Source organism: Phasianus colchicus, chromosome 1, assembly GCF_987193195.1.
Source record: "Phasianus colchicus chromosome 1, bPhaCol1.hap1.1, whole genome shotgun sequence".
NCBI lineage: Eukaryota > Metazoa > Chordata > Aves > Galliformes > Phasianidae > Phasianus > Phasianus colchicus.
In genome coordinates, this window is record NC_143436.1 from 151,825,484 (window position 1) to 151,845,981 (window position 20,498).

General features: G+C 37.5%; 2 protein-coding genes across 2 annotated transcripts in view; both read right to left on the bottom strand.

The window, feature by feature from the left end:
* The window catches only part of LOC149920149 (uncharacterized), a 566,570-nt gene that overhangs the window by 525,865 nt on the left and 20,207 nt on the right, over window positions 1-20,498 (bottom strand). The window lies entirely within an intron of this gene.
* On the bottom strand, window positions 14,039-18,146 carry LOC149920151 (uncharacterized). Its single transcript, XM_090130148.1, has one exon. The coding sequence runs from the start codon at window positions 17,658-17,660 to the stop codon at window positions 16,104-16,106; it is 1,557 nt and encodes a 518-aa protein (XP_089986274.1). The 5' UTR covers window positions 17,661-18,146; the 3' UTR covers window positions 14,039-16,103.

Here is a 20,498-nt window from a genome sequence, read left to right on the forward strand (position 1 = left end):
TTATTAACACTTTTGATAAGTGAACAATTTTTTTTCTGTAATATTTTTAGAATTGTTTCTTGCTTTGTCTCCTTTGACAAAGCCTGAAGCTACATATGTGATCAAAATTGAAGATGTGTTCCCAGATTAAATGCTATTTTGTTTATTTTTATATTTTGTTTGTTAGTTTCCATATGCCTTTTATTTAAAAAGAGCTGAAACACAACATTCCCCCCCCCCCCCTTTTTTTTTTCTTTAATACTTTTATTCTTATCCATTTCTAATCAAAGTTAGGCAACACATGTTGTTAATAATTGTATTTGATTCTATAAGGGAAAACTTATTATTTAAAACGGTTAATTTTAGTTTAAATACTCCAGTTTTTAATAGCATAATTTAAATATTGTTTTGAAAGTATAAATGCTGACATACAATGTTGACTGATTCAAGAAGAAAATTTAAAACAAGGAAGATGAATACATATATAATATGTATGACATTTTTTTTTCCCCCCTCTTTTTTACTGTATTCATATGATGGCTTTTTATTAATTAGGTATTTAATGAATTTCAAAAGACAGATTCTGCAGTCTACATTTCAGCTGATTTTCAGTTAATTTCACAAATATGTAGTCCTGACTTAAACAAGATCATTATCCAGTACATACACAGATTGCTTATGAAAAATAATGATTTGGTCAAAGGGTTTGATAAAGAGTTTGATAAAAAGTTTGATCTCAAGCATTGGGTAAAACTCAACATATAATCATTTATGTACAAATGTTTATTCTTTGATCATATGTTTCAAAGTTTTGAAACTAACTGGTCATACAGATGAATAATATTATTTACAGCAATTGAAGTATGAATCCAGATTCTATGCAAAAGAAAACAACTACAGTAATAAAGAAGTGGAATACATCTAAGATGATTGATTCAGCACATTGTAAATCTTTTGGTATGTACTATATACAGTCCAGCCATTCAGAGAGCTTCCTATTATTGAAGAATTTAGGCACTGTGCTCAGGGAGAAACCTGGAAAAATACTATTTTTTTCTTATTATAAATAAAACTAAACTTCACTACTGAAACATCGATTAGAACCTGGTTTTAGATTAGTATAGTGATTTCAGAGTTATCAGTGATGACTTTTCAAACTAGATTTAATCTATGTTACAATGCTAATCACTTAATGTTTGTTTTACAGTAAAGGCAAAGACACTTGTATCTTTATATCCATGATATAAAACCTTAATTAGTAGTTATTTGAAAAGTGTTAAGGATAATTTTATCATAATTTGTTTAAAGATAAATACTGGGTAAACAGAAGAAATTGAATTAGTTTTGTTCTTTAAATTTGTCTCCATAGTTGGGAAAGCTTGCTTTTCCTGTTTTATTTATATGGCTTTCTAGTAATCTCCAACTTCTTCCACATCTTGGCCAGTCTAATACAAAAACTGGTTCAGTGTTCTTTAATCACTTGAAATTGAGATGAAGGATAAGCTGTGCAAAGAGTTAAGGCTGAAAAGCTTAGAGTTATCTATTTACATTAAACCTCTGTAATCTGATGACTATGTGAGATGTCTGTTGTTCAGGTAACCTACTTACAAAGGTAGATAGAAATTTTTTTCATTTTACTTTCCATGTCAGAAATGTAAAAAGAAATGTTGTCTTTTTACTACCATACAGGATATCAACTCCAACTCTTATCATCTGGTTTCTGGCATCCAGTGTGATTACAGTTTGGTCTCAATAACTTGTGAAATGCCACCTGACGTTTCACAAACTGAGTAAGAAGAGTATTTGTGATTTTTAAGAGATATGTTAAAAAATAAAAAAATAAAAAAAATAAAATTGTATGTGTTAGCTCCTGAAATTTTCAGCAAAAAATTCAAATATTTATTCAGCTTATTGATTCCAGGTTACTTAACTAGCTCACCACAAGAAACTATTTTTATAATACTGTTTATAAAGAATGCAATAGCATTGTAAGTGTAAAACTTAATGCACACCATAAACATATATTCTGAGAAAGAACAAACACCGTAGCAACTGTGACAATATCATATGTTATTCAGCATTTTCCAATTAAGTGAATTGGATATTTACTAGAATGTAGATGACTTCTTTATACTTTATAAATATTATATTGTAATGTTTGAGGTTATTCTTTTCATACAACGGTAACATAAAACAGTACTTTTTTATTAATTTAGTCAAAAATTTCTGCCAAGGACAATTCTCATTGATTGCTTTAGTTACTTTTTTTTTTTTTTTTTTTTTTTTTTTTTTTTTTTTTTTTAATTCCAAACACATTTTGAAACACGCTTTGAAATACTGAACTATAAAAAATCAAACATTCTGGGAATGAAAATGTCATTTCATTGCAATATTTTCATTAGTTTCATTACTCTGTGCTTGTAGAACTCTGCAGTAGCAGAGGTGACCTACTGCATTGTTGCCACCACAGAAATGCACCTCCTACCACCTCATCATGCTTTCATCCATGCTTTGGTCTCCATAAATGTTCAATGAACATCGATGAATGACAAGGGTGTTTTTTTGTTTGTTTTGTTTTGTTTTGTTTTTCTGCATGGAGGAATTAAATGGCACACCTTTGCTTCACGCTTACTTCCATGTCAGACAGAATTTTGTCAGACTTCTGTTGCCACCTGTTGCATGGCAAAAAATGGTTCAATCTTTGCAAAAGCAGAACATTTCCTTCTGTTACTATGGGTGAACATAATAAAATAGGAGACATTACACTCAGAGTAGACCTCATACCACTACAACCAGTGGAGAAATTCAGCTATTGATCACTTTTAAAATTTACTGAAAAGATTTCAAGTAGGATCTATGTACTACATCTCTCACGAAAATTGTGATGAAATAAAAATTCTGCCTTATGTTAATAAAATTCCTTCAGATTTGCATTCTGAAAATTTTGTTTCCATTTCTACACAATCTCTTGCAGTTTGTTTTGCAGTGTTTCTAATATTAAGTTTCATCATTTGAATCTATAGAGGTAACTAGAGAAGTCTAAGCATTAGCAGGTTTCATATACATGAAATAATAAACTTTTAAAAGAAATTTATATTAATCACACTATTGAAGAGCTAAATAAGTAACAGAAAGACATTAAGAAAGCATTGACAATTATATAATGAGAAAAACTAATTGGGAAGGATTGAATTAGGAACAAAATAAGATCCATATTACACTACACAATACATTAAAAGGGAAAGAAAAATCAATAAAGTTTCAACAATAAGAAAGGCTTAAATAAACAATCTATATGTCTGTAACTAACTTCCATATGTTAAGCAATAAAACTTAAGAGGAGATTTTAAATAAGACTGTGTAGTAGGAGCTTGTAGATACTCAGATTAATATATGTATATATATTTTGTACATTATATATATATATATATATATATATATATATATATATATATATATATATATATATATAATGTATAAAAGTGATAGGTATAGCCTTAGTACGTCTGTTGGATGAACCGGGAAGGAACTTATCTCTGCTTGGAATTCGAAGTATTTGAAACCACAGAGCATTTAACAGGCTAAAAATAATGAAAAGGCAAGTGTTGTGCATTTAAAAAACATATAATGACTTATTCTCAATAAATAGTGCTTAATTAACAACAGTTCCATTGCTCTGAATTCAACTGTGAAGTGAATTATGCACTTCTAAAGGATAGCATGTGGGTACATATTTTAAAGCAGGCATTTATTTTACCAGATGGTACCAATTCATGATGTAGGGTGCATATAATACATCATTCAGCTTGTTGGTTCTGTTGGCAGCCTGAACGTATGAAAGCAGACTTGGTGCTCTGTTACCTCCCAGAATTTAGACAAATTTACAAGCAAAACAAATATGTGTGTCAATACTTATTTTTTAGGGATTTTTTTTGTAATATTTATTGTGATATTATCTTTCATGTCTAGTGGTGTATTTTTTTTTCTTTAATGACACCACTGAAACTGTAATTTTGTCAAATTAATTATGCACAATTAATTAAAATAATAATAATAAAAAAAACAACTACACACTTTGCTTAAAATTTTAAAAGTAAAAAAAAAAAAGTTTTCAGACTGCAATCAAATTATACTGCACCCTAAATGTTTTGGCTTTTTATGCTAAATAAAATTACTTCACTAGAAAAAAAAAAAGAAAATAGTTTTGAAGTAGAATAATAGTAGAATAGTTTTGAAGAAGAATACTAGTGTTTACTGTACTTTTAACAAACAGAAAAATATATATATATCTGCTACCAAATGTTTTATTTTGTATTAATGATGAATGCATTTCATTTTATTTTATTTTATTTTATTTTTATTTTTTCAGTAGATTATTTGAAAAATATTGTATGTTGAAAAATAGTTACTTTTGGAAACTTGACTATCCTAACCCGTAATTTTTTTTTATTTTTTTTAATTTTTTTTTATAAATAGTATCATTTTTACAAGACAGTCTCAGATAAGAAACAGAAGGTAACTATGGGTAAAATTATAGTAAGTATTATGAATAATCTAGACAAAGATTTTTAGAACTTGCTATACTGTATGCTGCATGAGAATGTAAAAAAAAAAAAAAAAGTCCTTTTTAAACAGCATTTCACTTGATAACAGTAGTATCACTGGTAATATATTGTCTCTTTCTCTTTATTTCTGTAAATGCCAACACATTCACATCATAAGCCATCAATATGTATTAAGAGCTGGACCTTCTCTGTCTTGGAAAGATTAGTAATAATAAACTTACCATATTAGTACATGTAAACATCATCTTTCTCTTATACTGGAGACTTTATGAAAATCTTCTTCTTATTGTCTCAGGAAACAAAGCCTTATTTACAAGAAAGAAATGCAGTAAAACAGCTGAGTTTAGCTCTCATACTTTCTAATGTAACTCTGTCCACTATAAGCTAGGATTAGTTCTCAAGAATTTCATGCTGCCCAGAGAGGTTGTTAAGTCTCCTTCATTGCGGATATTCAAAACCAATCTTGGCTCTTTCCTACATAATGTACTCTAGGGAATCTGCTTTAGCAGTGGGATTGGAATAGGTGATTTCCAGATTTCCATTCCAGTCTATATTATTTTGTCGTTCTGTGATATATAATCTCCCGAATGTATTTGATAAGAGCAGTTGGCATACCACTAAGGATTGTATGCAAACACAAAAGGATCAGCACTGGAGTAATATTTACTACAAATAAATATTAAGAACTTTCAAATTTTCACTCAGAAACTTTTTAAATATTAAAACAACTTGAAAGTGTAAATATATGCGGTTAATTTTGTCACTGTTTCCAGGAACAAATTTGTCTATAAAATCGATAATTCAATAATTTCTCAGCATAAAATTGATAATTCAATAATTTCCCAGCATTTGTATATGTAGATAAAAATTACACTGAAATGTGTTTTAAAAATGCTTATCCACAATGCACAATTATTCAGTCTGAAATAGCAAGGGAAAAAAGCTTTCTTCCCCCCCAGTTTGTTACATTTATGTTAAAAATGTTTTCAGTTGTATTCCATTTACATTCTAAACTTTCCACCTAGTTCATGAGCTATGCTCATGCTTGCAATAGCTTAATATCACATCTCATTTAAATACCAAGATCAGGTAGTAACAGACAGGTACCTATTTGGTATATACTGCCAAGTGTAATTTTTTGCTTACATGCCGTTCCTTGTTGTCTACTATTTTTGTATAATTAGAAAAAAAAAAAAAAAAAAAAAAAAAGGGAGAAATTCCTAAATGAGAAAGATTTCTCATTAAGTTTCTCTCTAATGGCATATTAAAAGAACATTTTTATAACTGTCAAAAAAAAAAAAAAAAAACACCAAAAAAACTGCGCCCTCTGACAGCAGTCATATGGACACAGTCTTAAGGTTAGTTTTTGGCAAAGATCTTGTCTTCACCTGAAATAGTATGTACAAGAGGATATAGTCAACTGAGACAAATGATTCATTTCAAGAAGACAGGACAGTGAGATGCCTTCAGTACATAGAAATTTTATCAAGAGCTTATGTAAGTTGATCTGAATTGCCAGCTTGCCTTCCATCTCTGGAAAAGGACAAGCAGAATCTACTTCTTGTACAGAAAAGGACTATAACAATATCATTACAGTTGCCTTAACTACATCAAATTTGAATTTCATGTATGAGTTTCTATCACAGAATTATATTCATATAGCTGGTTAATACCAACTTGATCAGATATGAACCTCCTTCCAAGAATGGTAGGTGAATAAAACCTCTAATAATTTCTTGAAGAAAGGCAAATCCTAAAGTTCAGGGCAATAATGGTACATATTTAGTACACTAAATAATTGTATATATTTCAACCACAGACTGATGGGTGATTTGCTATATCTGTTTGATTTAATACTAATTTTCTTAGTAGTGATCTAGAGAGCAATGGGTACATGCATCTGAATAGATATATGAGTTATCCTTTGTCCTTTTCTTTCCTTCTGGTGCCTGATTTGCAATATATGAAGAAACAGAAATCCTACTGCATACATTATATATCCGTAAACCTTTTTCATCCAGTCATGTTTGTTCTGATATTCCTAAATGAAACTGTTCTAAGTGATTTCACTCCTGGAATAGCCATGAAATGTTGTCATATTTCTTTATTCTTTTTTTTTTTTTTTTTTTTTTTTTTTTATCTATATTTTTGCTAAAGCTGCTTAAGTTTGCATAAGATTCTATAGAAGTTTCTTTTGTAGGTGCAGCCAAAATTGTTGATGTCTTATGTCAGGAGGTTTCATAGTTGTATTCCACTGCATATTCCAGATTTTCGTCTTGTAAGTACAGAACATAATTTTATTCAGATTATCAAATTTATATATATATATATATATACACACACACATATATTTATTTATACATTTATTATTATTATTATTATTGTTGTTGTTGTTGTTTTTATTATTATTTTAATAGTCTTAGCAATCCCTAGTGTTATCTTTCCTGGAAGAAGAAGTAAAGATCAATGTATTTTTTGAGACAATCAAAATCTCCACAGAAAAAGCAAAAGAAAAGGGAATCTGAACTTATTTTCTACAGAGGCACTAAAGATTGGATTTAACTCTGCATATTTGGTACAGATAAGCCTGATCTAGACACCTTAGTCAATATAGATGACTGATCCTCTTAACTCAGCTAAGACTGAATATTTAAACATTCCACTAGAGCTGCAAACTTCTCTGCATTGATTACAGAAGGCTCCCAGAGGAGACAATGTAGATTTCATAGGTACATTAGTCATCAGTGAGATGGTTGCAGATTAGATGCTAACATAAACATAAAAAATAGAAATTAACGACTAAATTCTGTTTTGTAATTCTGCTTATAGGTGTTTAGACATATTTAGGAATACAAGTTCTTTAGCCCAGTCTGTATTTTTGAATATTTACTTCTGGTAAAACTGATATTCATACTGTTACATCAGATCCAGCTCAATTTTGCCATTTCATTCAAGTTCTTATCCTGAAGTAGTAATCATCACCTAGTACATTTAAATTTCCTACTGCTGCATGTTGAAACAGATTTCTCCCTTCTTTCTTAAAGGTACAGATATTTATTAAATATGCATTTTAACAAGTTGTACCAGTTGACAAATGTTGGGAATCAACGCAATTCTACAATTATACAAGAGACTTGTCAACATGAGACTACTTCAAGTTCTACTACTGTCATTATCAAAAATGCATTTGAAACATGATTTCCTGATGAAGCATAAATCTGAATTTTTATGAGGTTGGATGCATTGTATATTCTTTTGGAAAGCTGCTGCCTTTCTTCAATAATTTTTCACTGTGGACACTAACAGTCAAACTTGTTTTTTACTCTTTTTTTTTTTTTTTTTCCCCTGGAGAATGTTTTGAAAAGGCAATGTTAGATATGCAGTTTTTGTTATTCAAAGATTCAGTAGGGATGTTTTTGATTTTTTTTTTTTTTTCTTGTCACATTTTTCAGTTTTGTATAGAAGACTCCAAAAACTGCCTTAGCCCTGAAGATGTCTTTCTCTCCAATTTTGGGGGAATGCATGTTATAGCTACATATTAAAATCTGGAAAACAAGCCAAGGTTCAAAGTCATGGAGATTCAAAATGTTAGATGCTAGATGAGGGTTCTGCAGAGTGACACTCTCAGTCAAATAAATCCACTCCTGAACAGTATGTTTTTTGAAGGTTAAAATCTAACTGTGAAGTTCCACTGGTTATATTTGATATTACGAAGGGATGCTATCTCTTTGCCATTCTGCAAGCTCAAATGATTGTAACAAGCTCACAAGCAGTCATGGTATCCAGATGGCAGAAAGCGGTATCTTCTGCATCACCTGTGGCCTCTAAAGCCACAAGAACCAATGCAACTGCCAAGACAGAGCTTCCAAGGGAACCTGTAGTTGTCTAGGTTTCAGGCTGCAGGATATGCCTGAGCTTTCTGTGAATGTCTGATGGCAGCAGTGAGTGCACCTCTGAGAAGTGTGCCCAAATAGAAGGACTGCTTATACAGACTGATGGATAACAGACTGATCTTATACAGCTGGCCTTAAATTTGCTGGATCTTACTTCCAGCTGGTTTCCCGAATATATCCTTGTCTTGACTGTTTCCCAAAATACCTCATTTTCTTTATAGAACATAATTTATGAAATAAATAAAGTCAATGTAGCTTAAAATCAGTACTGAACTGATGAAAGAATTATTAACACAAATGGAGATTCCAAGCTATCTCAGTCTGTTCTATAACTGTGTCCTGATGTCTGCTCTTCTGCTTAAATTCTTCAGAATACTTAAGCAAAAATTACTATGCTTGGTCAGAAGTAATTTTGCACCATACTATCTTGGAATATAGTCAGACCAACGACCTGTGTTGATAGTGGTATCTGGTTTAAAATTTTATTGAAGAATATACACTTAATGAGAAAAGCAAAATAAATTTAAATTTTTTCAGCAGATTGAAAAGAAATCAGAAAAGTTGTAAGTTTTTAAGACTGTAGACTGACTGTAAAAAAGTGGAAAAATATACTGTAAAAAAGACAGGAAAAAGAAAAATGTGGACATTATTTATTTATGTTACTGTAATATTCTTGGTAATGATACTGGCAGTTACTTTTTTCATGGTAGAAAATTAAGTAGTAAGTTAATTTAATTCAAGGAAATCAGAGTCAAGAACATTTAATATTTAGTGTTTAAATTAGAATTCTCTGGTATCTTTGCTTTAAACAGTTCCTAATTGAGTTAGCTGCTAGTTAAACTGTTCCCTCATGTTCCCAGTGGTTATGTTGTCCCTCCGAGACTCAGAGTGAGAAAGGGTCCACAGGAAGCTTTTACTAGTGAATCAATTGACAAATTAAATTTAAAAAACAAACAATACACATTGCTCACAACATCTGTAGCAGAACAAAAGTACTCGACATATCCTTGCATTTTGAAACATGGATAAAAGTTTAGGTCTTTATTATCACACATAAGAGAAAAAGTAACCCCCCAACAGATTGTCTAATACTCAACCAATCAAAAGACACGGAAACATACTTATAAGTCTAATTTACACAAAGCATAATTTTAAGCACATTTTCTATCTCAGATCTGTTCAAACACTGGAATATAACTAAAACTGGTAATACAATAGGTCTCTATATACAAGGTAGTTCTCAGATTTTAGTGTGAGCCATGATACAATCTCTTGTTGATTAAGTAGCATAGAAAACAATGTTTTATTATATATTTGCCACTTTTATATTTATAAGATTTAGGTCAGTGACAGATTTGGATCACGTGGGGAAATGTCCACTATTTAAGGATGTCTGAATGTAGAGTACATATATAAGCAGAGAATAATTCATTATTCATCTTTCCCAGTAACAAATTTACATGAATTGAGAGCAAGAGGTATTCATAAAGATAATTCTACTGTGATCCCCGCTGCTTGGTTCCCCTAAAATGAGAACACAGTAATGAACAAATTGTTCCAAGTACTATTCTGTTTTCTTCCTCTGTCTATCTAGATAGCAGTTGTGGCCAGCCTAATTAATATTTCTAATTGTTGCTGCAAGTATATGTAAATATACCAGAACATCATCTATCATGTATATATATATATTTAATATTACTTAATATTCTTAATACTAAAAGACTATACAGATTCATAAATTTTCAGACATTAGAGTAGTTTACAAATATAATCTTCAACAAAATAAAATTATATACAGAAAAATAAATTGTAAGTCTTGCTCTGTCTCGCTCCAATTTATAGCAGGGAGAAGAGTTCTTTGATATGTGTATAACCAGCATGAGATTAAGAAACAGTGGTTCAAAATTTGGTCCAACCAGTTTATTATAAATCCTAATCAGGGAGACGGGGAAGGGAAGGACGGCAACTATTATGAATTAGGGTGATGGGGAAGGGAAGGAAATAAGCAAGAATTGTGTAAAGGGGGGGATAGTCACCACCAGGATCCAGCAGTGGTCCCGTTGCGTGCCATTTCAAATGTCTGAGGCAAAACTGCCTGGGGACAGCAGCAGAAGCATGGCCGGCCTTGGGCAACAAGCAGGAAGCAGGAAGAAGCCGCAGGGTAAGTCCGGGAAGTAGCAGCAGGACTCAGGTAGCAAGCCCAGGAGAGTCCGTTAGCATTCACGCATTCCATAGAGAGGAATCTGATGGCAGACACCTTTGTTCTTCTTCATCACGCAGATAGAGCGCAGAGCATGTCCAGGAGGGAGAGAGAGAGGTTGTGAGGCTTCTGATGTCAGAAAACCCTCTTTTTCGTGAGGAATCTGTTGCCAGAAAACCTAATATTCCTGAAAAAAGAAAAAAAGAAAAAAAAAAATACTTCCTGAGTGTTTATTTTTGAAAAAGTCAGCCTTAGTTCCTTCATTGTAAGGCACAAAAGATTCTTAATCAATAATGAGTGAAAACATACTAAGGAGGTACAGAATGTTGTGTTCAAACATAAAAACTTTTATTATTTATAAACTTGTCATGTTTTTATGATTTTTGGTTATTGGTATTCCATATCATAGCATCATGTAGCACAGTGGGAGTTAAAGAGTTAATGTTCCAGTTCCAGGTACCTGTCCCAGAAGAGAAGAAGAAATAATATTCCAGAGGACTTCGCATTCAGAGAGGAGATAAAATCCCTGGCAAGGTCATGAGACCTTCCCTTTTCCCTTTTGATTTCAGCAGTGTGTGAGCTCCACAGATCATCTTGCAGCATTAGAGTAAGGCCTTCAACTTTTGGACACTCTCATTTTATTTGATTTTCTAGATTCAGTTCTAATTATGTTGTATTATATTGTATCATAGTGTGTTGTCTTGCATTCCAATATCTTATTTAGTAAATTAGTTTGTTTCTCAGATAATTCTGTCATTTATCAATAGAAGAGATACTTTGCTTCATCTTCAAGTAATGTCAGTGACAATAAGGATAAAGAACAAAAGAGAAATGACCACTAAACTTTGCAAATGTTTGATATTGCATTCAAATGTAAGAGAATGCTATGTAAGAGAATATTATATAACATTATCCATTCCTGAATGAAAAATATGGTCATTCAGTAAAGAAACAAACAAACAAAAAGCAATATTCTGAGTCTTTCTGCAAAGCAAACAGAAAATGTTATATCTGACTTCAGTAAAGTGAGTGTAACTCTGGCTCTAGTAAAGGAAAAAAAAAAAAAAAAAAAAAAGGTTACAATTTTCTGCAGAGACCATGGATCAGTTCTCCAGCTCCTTCATGAATTTTTAGCTGCATCTTTGGCAAAGATATCTCTGTCTCTCTGAGCAGTAGGTATTTTTGTTAAAATATTAGAGAGAGAAACAGTTGTTAGGAAGACAAATTCTGCAGTAGACAATGTTTTCAAAAGTAGGTGAAATATAAAAGTAGCTCATATATAAGGATACAAATAGCTTTCACTTAAATATGAAGATAAAAGTACAAAAATAATAATTGAGATTATAGGATTTTTAGTCATTAGTGATAAATCTTTGGTTAATCTATGGAAGTGTTTAAATGAAAACATTTTCTGACACTGATAGTCCTGTTTCTTCATTATTCTTGAAAAATTGTTGTTGCTACTTTGGTTAAAAAAAAAAAAAAAAAAAAAAAAACGAAAAACTATGGCACTAAGAACACTACCATCTGAGAATAAAATTTCTTGAAGTAACCAATGGCTATCCATGACAGGGAATTTCCACATTTTCATTTACATCCAAATACTCTACATTCTGACCTTCTGGGACTTGAAGATTGGAAAACTAGAGAGATCCCATGCTAGACTGAAGCCTTGGACATTAACATGGGTAATTGGCTCATTTATTGACAGTGTTAGATTTGATGCTTACACTCAAAGGTATTGCTCATTTGCTATGACGTATTTCAGAGGTAGCAAGGCTCGAAAATCCAGTTGACATTCCATGAAAACTTGACATATAACAAAGAATGTACACGCTAACACTGATGGACAAGTCCTGGGCAAGGGTTGCAAAATCCTTTGTATGTGGGACACAGATTTCAGAGGCAGGGGCAATGAGAGAGAGATAAGCTGCAGCTTAATGGCCATGAAGTGGTCTTTTATGTGGAGTTATTTCAAGGAAGCTGGCCATCTCAAGGGGTACTCGCATGACTCTTGCTAAAGCACCCAGGGATGTCACGTGGGCAGAAAAAGAAGAAGGACAAAATGGTGACCTACAAACATCAGGTTGAGGTTTTCTGGCAACAGATTCCTCATTAAGAAGGGGTTTCTCTCTCCCTCCTGGACTTGCTCTGTGCTCTATCTGCATGATGAAGAACAAAAGTGTCTGCCATCAGATTCCTCACTACGGAATTCCTGCATGCTTACAGACTCTCCTGGACCTGCTACCTGAGTCCTGATGCTTCCTCCTGGACTGGCTCTGCAATTTCTTCCTGCTACCTGCTTGCTGCCCAAGGCCGGCCATGCTGCTGCTCTCCCCCCCCTGCTACTTTTGCCTTGGACCTTCAGAACGTCGTGCAACAGGACTGCTGCTGGATCCTGGTGGTGACTATCCCCACTTTACGCGATTCTTGCTTCTTTCCCATCTTTTCTATTGCCCTTCTTCCTTTCCCCATCTCCCTGATTAGGATTTATAATAAACTGGTTGGACTAACACTTGAACCATTGTTTCTTAATCTCACGCTGGGTATACAGATATTAAAAGAACCTCATCTCCCTCCTGTGAATTGGAGCGAGATAGACCTTAAAGATTATCCAGTTTCAATCCCCTGTCCATAGCCAGGGGCACCTTGCACTAGATTGAGCTACCCTAGGCACCATTCAACCTAGGCTTGAACGCCTCCAGGGATGGGTCATCCACAGCTCCTATAGCCAATGTATTCTAGTGCCTCACCACCCTCCAAATAAAGACTTTTTTTTCCTTAAATCTAACTCATATCTACTGTTTGTTTGTTTGTTTGTTTGTTTGTTTGTTTGTTTTTTAACATTACTCTTTTTCCCATCACTACACTCTCTGACAAAAATTATCTCCCCACCTTTCTTCTGGACCCCCTTTAGGTACTGGAAAACTGCTGTGAGGTTTCCTGGTTTCCTGGGAGGGTTATTCTCTCTGGGCTAAGCAACCCCAACTCTTTCAGCCTGTCTTCATAGTAGAACTGCTCCTGTCCTTTGATCATCTTTGTGGTTCTTATTTGGGCTCCAACAGTTTTATGTCCTTCCTATGTTAGGGGTTCCAGAGCTGAACACAGTACTACAGGCAGAGTCTCATGAAGGCGGAGTAGAGAGGAAGAATCATCTCCTTTAACCAGCTGGTCATGCTTCTTTTCATGAAGCTCAGGATAAAATTGGCTCTCTGGATTGAAAGTATGATGCATATTTTACCTATTTTAAGTTTTTTTGTGTGTGTGTTTATTGTAACTCCCAAGGAACCCTGAATAATCATACAATCATAGAATGGTTTGGGTAGGTGAAGCCGGAAGCCCGCTCCAGCTTCATCAAGGTGTTCGCAATCGTTAGGGACATCTCGGTCTGTCCATCTACCTCGGTGCACACCAATGTGGTGGGTGGTAAAATGGCGTTTATTAACTCGTGACAACAGTTTATATAGCCTTGTACACCTTCGTCTACGCCCCTCTTATCATACGTAAGCACTTACATCACTACTTCTTATCTAGTTACTACGAGCAACTACTCGAAAGTTCTCTGCTCACTGTCTACATCTCCCCCCCCCTATGCACAAGCGCAACTACTTTATCCTGAGAGGACCCTAACCGCGTACAACCGAAACCCCGCTTTGCGCCTATACATGCCACCGTCCTCTCAGTTAAGCCTTGCCCCGTTACATCCCGAATCGCAAAGTAATCCCGCGCTACCCTTATATCGCTACGTTTTCTGACTGCCTACAAGCCTTTTGCATTTTACTATATTCTACGCGATAGTTAACTGTGCGGTCAATCATCCTTTGAATACAACCTAACATAATTTGTAGAAAGCATGGCATACACACTATCAAAAGCAGGATAACTACAAGTCCTAAAAGCAGTCCCTTCAATAAGTGCACACCCCATTCTCCGATGCTTCCAAACACACTTCTCAGCCAGTCCCCGATGGTGTCCGTCTCCACGCCGATCTTCTCCGTATGGTCGCGCAGGGCTCTCAGCGCTTTATGGATGGATACACTGTGGTCGCTGAGATTGAAGCAGCACATCCCTTCTAGGTCTTCACATTCATGCCCCTGTTAGAAACGCGTTTTCTCGTTGGCAGCAACAGTTGAGTTTCCTCCATGCTTCTCCCGGCCTTCTTTCGGGGTTCCTTAGCTGTCTCCTTCTTCTTCGGTGTTCACAGGAGCCATACCTGCAAAACTCAGAGTCCCCCGTTACTGTTCTCTTTCATCAGATCTGCAAGCCAAGGACCGCAATAGCTACAGCCCAGTGGGCCTGGGCCGAGGTAGAATTAGCTTTTCCGTGTTGGGTAGCCACGATCATCGTGGAGGCTGTGTCAACAGTAACTGCCAACCACGACCAAGGTGACATTCGCGGCTTCCACGTAAAGCCCGTCTGCCATATCTGCAGCAGCCCTAAGCCGCGGGGGTTGACCCCCGCCCCAATAGCAGGAGCTGAATTACAGTGAGGGCAGGCCTGCACCACATCCCTTGCAGCTGTAATGGAAATACCACAGGCTCGAACGAGTGTCCGGGCGCCTATGTGAAGCGTGGAGTGGAGGTCTCTGGCCTTTCGGATCGTCAGGACACGGGACCCTGCAGCCGCATCTGCGGCTGCGTTGCCCTCTGAAAAGAATCCTGGTACATCCGAATGACTTCTTACATGTAAAATTGCTATAGGCTCTACTCGGGTGCACAAAGCATCTTCTAAGATAAGCGCTGCTTCCGTACTAGGGATGCCTTCTTGGCCTATTTTCAAAGCGAGCTTAGCTGCAAAAGCAGAATCTGTGACTATGTTACAGGGAAGGAAGGGCCAATAAACAATTGCTATCGCAACAGTCCTGACCTCGAGCATCTGAACGCTGGCGCCCAACGTGGGGCTCGAACTCACGACGCTGGGATTAAGAGTCTCATGCTCTACCGACTGAGCTAGCCGGGCCTTGTTTATTACAGACAGGAACCGTAAAGGCAAAAGCCTCCCTGTCTTGCTCAGCCAGGGGTATGGAGAAAAAGCAATCCTTCAAATCGATAACAACAACCCCCCAGCCTGCAGGCACAGCGGATAGTACGGGCGCACCCTGCTGAACTACACCAAAAGGCACTAACTGAGCGTTAACTGCGCACAAGTCGTGCAGCAAGCGATAGGATCCTGACCGCTTCTTATCACAAATACAGGAGTGTTCTATTGACTAAGAGAGGGTTCTATATGACCTAAGCGAAGCTCTTGCTATACTAATGCGTGAAGCGCTACAAGCTTTTCCGTCGGTAAGGACCACTGATCCACCCAGACAGGTCGCACTTCCTGTCTCCAGCGCAGTGGGATCGCATACTGCGCCGACAATTGACAGATCGTGGCCCCCACTATAAATTGTTATGCGTGCTGCCCCTGTTCTGCTGTAGCAGAACAGGCCTTTCCAGGGAACCATCCCTGCTGATTACGATAATCTCAACCATCTGGGCGGACCTCCGAGTGGGCGTTGTTCCTCCCACTCCCGCTATCATCTGTGCCGCCCCTTTCTCTGTTGGCTACCGCCATAACCAAGGGCTGGATGGCTGATGACATAGCCGCAGCTATTCCCTGATCTGTAAGTGGAGTAACCTTCTGTCTGTCTAGAACATATTTGATAATCTCTCCTGGTGTCGTTAACGTGGAAGGCGCCGCTCGGATAAGCTGTTGGACATCCGGGTGTGATTTCTGTCTAAAGCAATCAATAATCACTGGGGCTCGTGCTGAAGGTGGAAGGTCCGACCCCTCAACCGCCCTTATGAGGCGATTAGCAAAATCCACAAAGGATTCCGATGGTCCCTGTGTGATATCTGCCCAGGGGACAGTAGGTTCTGCTAACCGGGCAACCTCCCTAAACGCTTGGAGAGCCGACGCCGTAGTAGCGACCAACTCCCCCGGTCTCAAAAGCGTAGCCTGGCCCTCCGGGTTTCCGGCCATTCCATCCGCCAGGCCCTTTAAACGATCTAAATTAGTTCGGTCCCCTCTCCTTTGACCATTCGCAGGGTGTCTGGGGTCTCGGGTGGCTGCCGCTACAACCGTCTGCAGCTGGACGTCCCAAGCGTCCAACCACAAAGCATATTGAGCAGGGGCTAGTACGACCCTCATAAGATTCGTAACATCATGCGGCAGCAGCGGGGAAGACATCACAGCTTCCACTTCTGCCATAGTAACCGGAGACCGCAAGCCTTTGGTCCTAACTGTATCAGCCAATCGCGTAATTACTTTCGACTCCAAGGGAGCCCAGGCCGGCCCCCCCGCTTTTATCACCACGGGCATAGCTATCACGGACGGAGCTGCCGCTGCGAGCTCCTCCCTTACCCTCGCCCAGTCAGTCAAAGCTGGCCCGGGGGCCGAGCCGAAGCACCCCGGCTCCACCTTTCGCTCTGCCCCTCGGGGCGGATCGTCCCTCCCCGCTGGTGACGTGGCTACGCCCTCCCCGCTCGGCCCTCCCAGCCCCTCCAAAGAAGGATACAAGCCGCTCCCCCCGTAAGGAGGGGGGGCCGAGGGGGCAGCTGTGGCGCAGCTGCAGCCTGCGCCTGTTCCACAGTGATAACAAGATGTTGTTTTTGGCGCGATCGCCTCTCCCGGCGCCATCTTCGTGTCTTGCTGCGCAGCTGTAATCTTTTCCTCTCCGCCGTTCTGAGGCTCCGCGACCGGTTTCCCTGTGGAATCTGCGGGAGAGACCTTTCCTCCCCCCAAGCCCAGCCAAAACTTCGCTTGCTCAGATGTAACCTGCTCCTCTCGCGCTGCCTTCAGCGCCCCCCAGACCAATCCCCAGGTTTTCAACTCCCCTGACTTCCCGAGTACCATCGCCCGCTGAGAAAGCGCTGCGGTGACAGCATCCCACGACCCCGGGGTATATAAATCTGAGGGAGATGTAAGCAGCCCCTCCTTTAATAACAGTGATAACACTGTACCTATTTCCTTCTTAGAAGGAGCATTTTTCCCGCAATGGGTCTTACACGCGGACGAAATCACCTTTATGACGGCTTCCATCGTCGGGCGCAATCTCCTCGACGGAACAAGCGACCACCAGGCACCTCTTCCGGTGGTCCCCTGGGTCCTCGGACAGGCCTTATAGGCTATCGGCCGTACCTTCCGACGCTACCCAGCTTCCACTCTCCTAAGCCGCAGCCCCCTCTTCTAGGGTCATCACCTCCTTCCCCAAGGGAGGTGGAACGAGAGCAGGAACCCGCCACGCCGCCTGTGGCCGACCACTTTTCCCTAACGTCACGTCGGGGTCACCATATGAAGCCGGAAGCCCGCTCCAGCTTCATCAAGGTGTTCGCAATCGTTAGGGACATCTCGGTCTGTCCATCTACCTCGGTGCACACCAATGTGGTGGGTGGTAAAATGGCGTTTATTAACTCGTGACAACAGTTTATATAGCCTTGTACACCTTCGTCTACGCCCCTCTTATCATACGTAAGCACTTACATCACTACTTCTTATCTAGTTACTACGAGCAACTACTCGAAAGTTCTCTGCTCACTGTCTACAGGTAGGAAGGCACCTTTAAGATTATGTAGTTCCAACTCCCCTGCTATAGTCAGGAACACCTCCGTCTATACCAAATTGCTCAAAGTCCCATCCAGCCTGGCCTTGAACGCCTACAAAGGGAGAGCATCAACCTGTTCCATTCTCTCACCACCCTCACAGTAAAGAATTTCTTCCTAATATCTAGTCTAAATCTACCCTCTTCCAGCTTAAAACCATTTCTCGTCATCCTGTCACTAACTGCTCTTATCAAAAATTCCTTCCCAGTTTTCCAATAGGTGCCCTTCGGGTACTGGAAGGTTATAAGATGTCCTTGGAGCCTTTTCTTATGCAGGCTGAAGATTCCCAACTCTCACAGACTGTCCTTGTAGGGGAGGTGCTCCATCCCTCTGATCATCTTTGTGGCTCTTCTCTGGACCCACTCCAACAGCCCATTGTTCGTCTTGTACTGGGAGCCCCAGTACAGGACACTGTACTCCAGGTGGAGTCTCACAAGAGCAGAGTAGGGGAGCAGAATCACCTCCCTTGACTTGCTGGTTGTAATTCTCTTAATGCAACCCAGGATATGGTTGGCAATAATCTTTATATGAGAATCAGATTTGCTTATAGGTCAATAGCGAAATCAATAATAAAATCAGGATGCTTTCCTATTGACTGCCCGTCTCAAACAGTAAATTTACAAACAAACAAACAAACAAACAAACAATGCTCTTAAAATGATAAATATTCTTCCTAACATATAGGAAAGCAAGTCAAATGACTATCATTTCCTCATTTAAATAAAACTGTATTGCATTTAAATGTATGACTTCAACATAATAGTTTTCTGCCAGAAATCCATTTACATGGTTCAGTAGATGTAGAAACAAAACAAAACAACAACAACAAAAAAAATGCAGACAATCTTGTTTCTCTTTATTCAACTTAATATCTTAAATCAGATTTTATTTAAAAAAAAAAAAAAAACTCTAAAAAAATTGTTAAGGTGAAATCTGGCAAAATCTTTCAGGCTGAGAAGGTAATATTCACAGTATAATATTGCCCACATAGTACTAGTCCAGTTTGACAAAATTTGAAATAAGTATGCCAGAATGGATTATAATAAAACCTCAAATTCTGGAAATAGTTCCAATTTAGAGAAGTAAAAAATACAAAAGAAATATATATGTTTTGAACTATTCAAACCATCTTAATGAAACATATATGTTCTCAAAAGCTCACATTAATGAATATTTATTTTAGGTAATTATTTTAGTTTTGTGGTCCACCTGAAACTCCAGAGTCTGCAAAATATTGAATATTGAAGCAAAAATTTTTTCACATCATTAAACAGAAGCTGTATGATCTGTAAGAGATACACCTTCACACTTTTTAGTTGTGAGTATAGCACTAGATACTAGCTAAGATATTTCACTTAAAGCAATGAAAAATTAAAATATTTCTTAAAGTGAATTTATTAAATTGCCCCTGTAAAAAAAAAAAAAAAAATCTATAGTCATTAGAAAACTAGGAAATTGGCCATCTATTTTGCATGCCATTCTTCTTTAATATATCTTTGATTTATTTTTTTTTAATTGCTATCCATCAATTCCAAGTGTCTTCTAAGTAAGAACAATCATTACTGTAGAATCTTCAATAGGTTTCATACTCATTCATCTCTCACAACACATTCTATCTCTGTCTCATTGACCACATAATCCAGATTCATTGAGCAATGAGAAACAGAGAGGGAAAAAAATAAAATCTAATCTACAGTTAACAATGTCATGTGATGGATTGGATGTTATCTTAAATTTGATTTATGACAGTAGTAAACATCAAGAGTAAATAAGTGGCATGGAAACATGACATTTTTAAGGCGATATTTGAAGGAGTCCTCTGATGTCTGTAAAAATACAAGCAATTGTTTTCAGCTATATTCAGAAAGAGTATTAAGGAAACAAGTAATCTCATTTATTTTTTCTTCCCATGGTAGGAGTATAGTCCATCCAACTCAATCTCTAAAGAGCAGAAAGGTGTAATATAATACTCAGTTAAAATTTAGAAGCTCAGATTAAGTATTTTAAACTTGCTCGAGATTTTAAATTCTGTTTTTATCTGTGAGGGCACCTCCATGCCTCAATGCCCCTCCAGGACTTAATGGCCCTGTCCAGACTCCTCAGGCCTCCTCAAGTCTCTGAGGCCCTAGCAAGGCTATTGCAGGGCTGGTCTTCAGCTCTCTATAGCATTTCTCTGCCAAACTGTGGACCACCAACCCAGGCCCATCCAGATTCAACCTAGACTCAGCCTGTTTAGTCCACAGGGGGCTCCTGTTGTACCCAGGCTGTGATTGTCTTT

Coding starts and splice junctions, on each gene's coding strand:
- LOC149920151 (XM_090130148.1), bottom strand. CDS start 17,660: ATGGAAGCCGTCATAAAGGTGATTTCGTCCGCGTGTAAGACCCATTGC.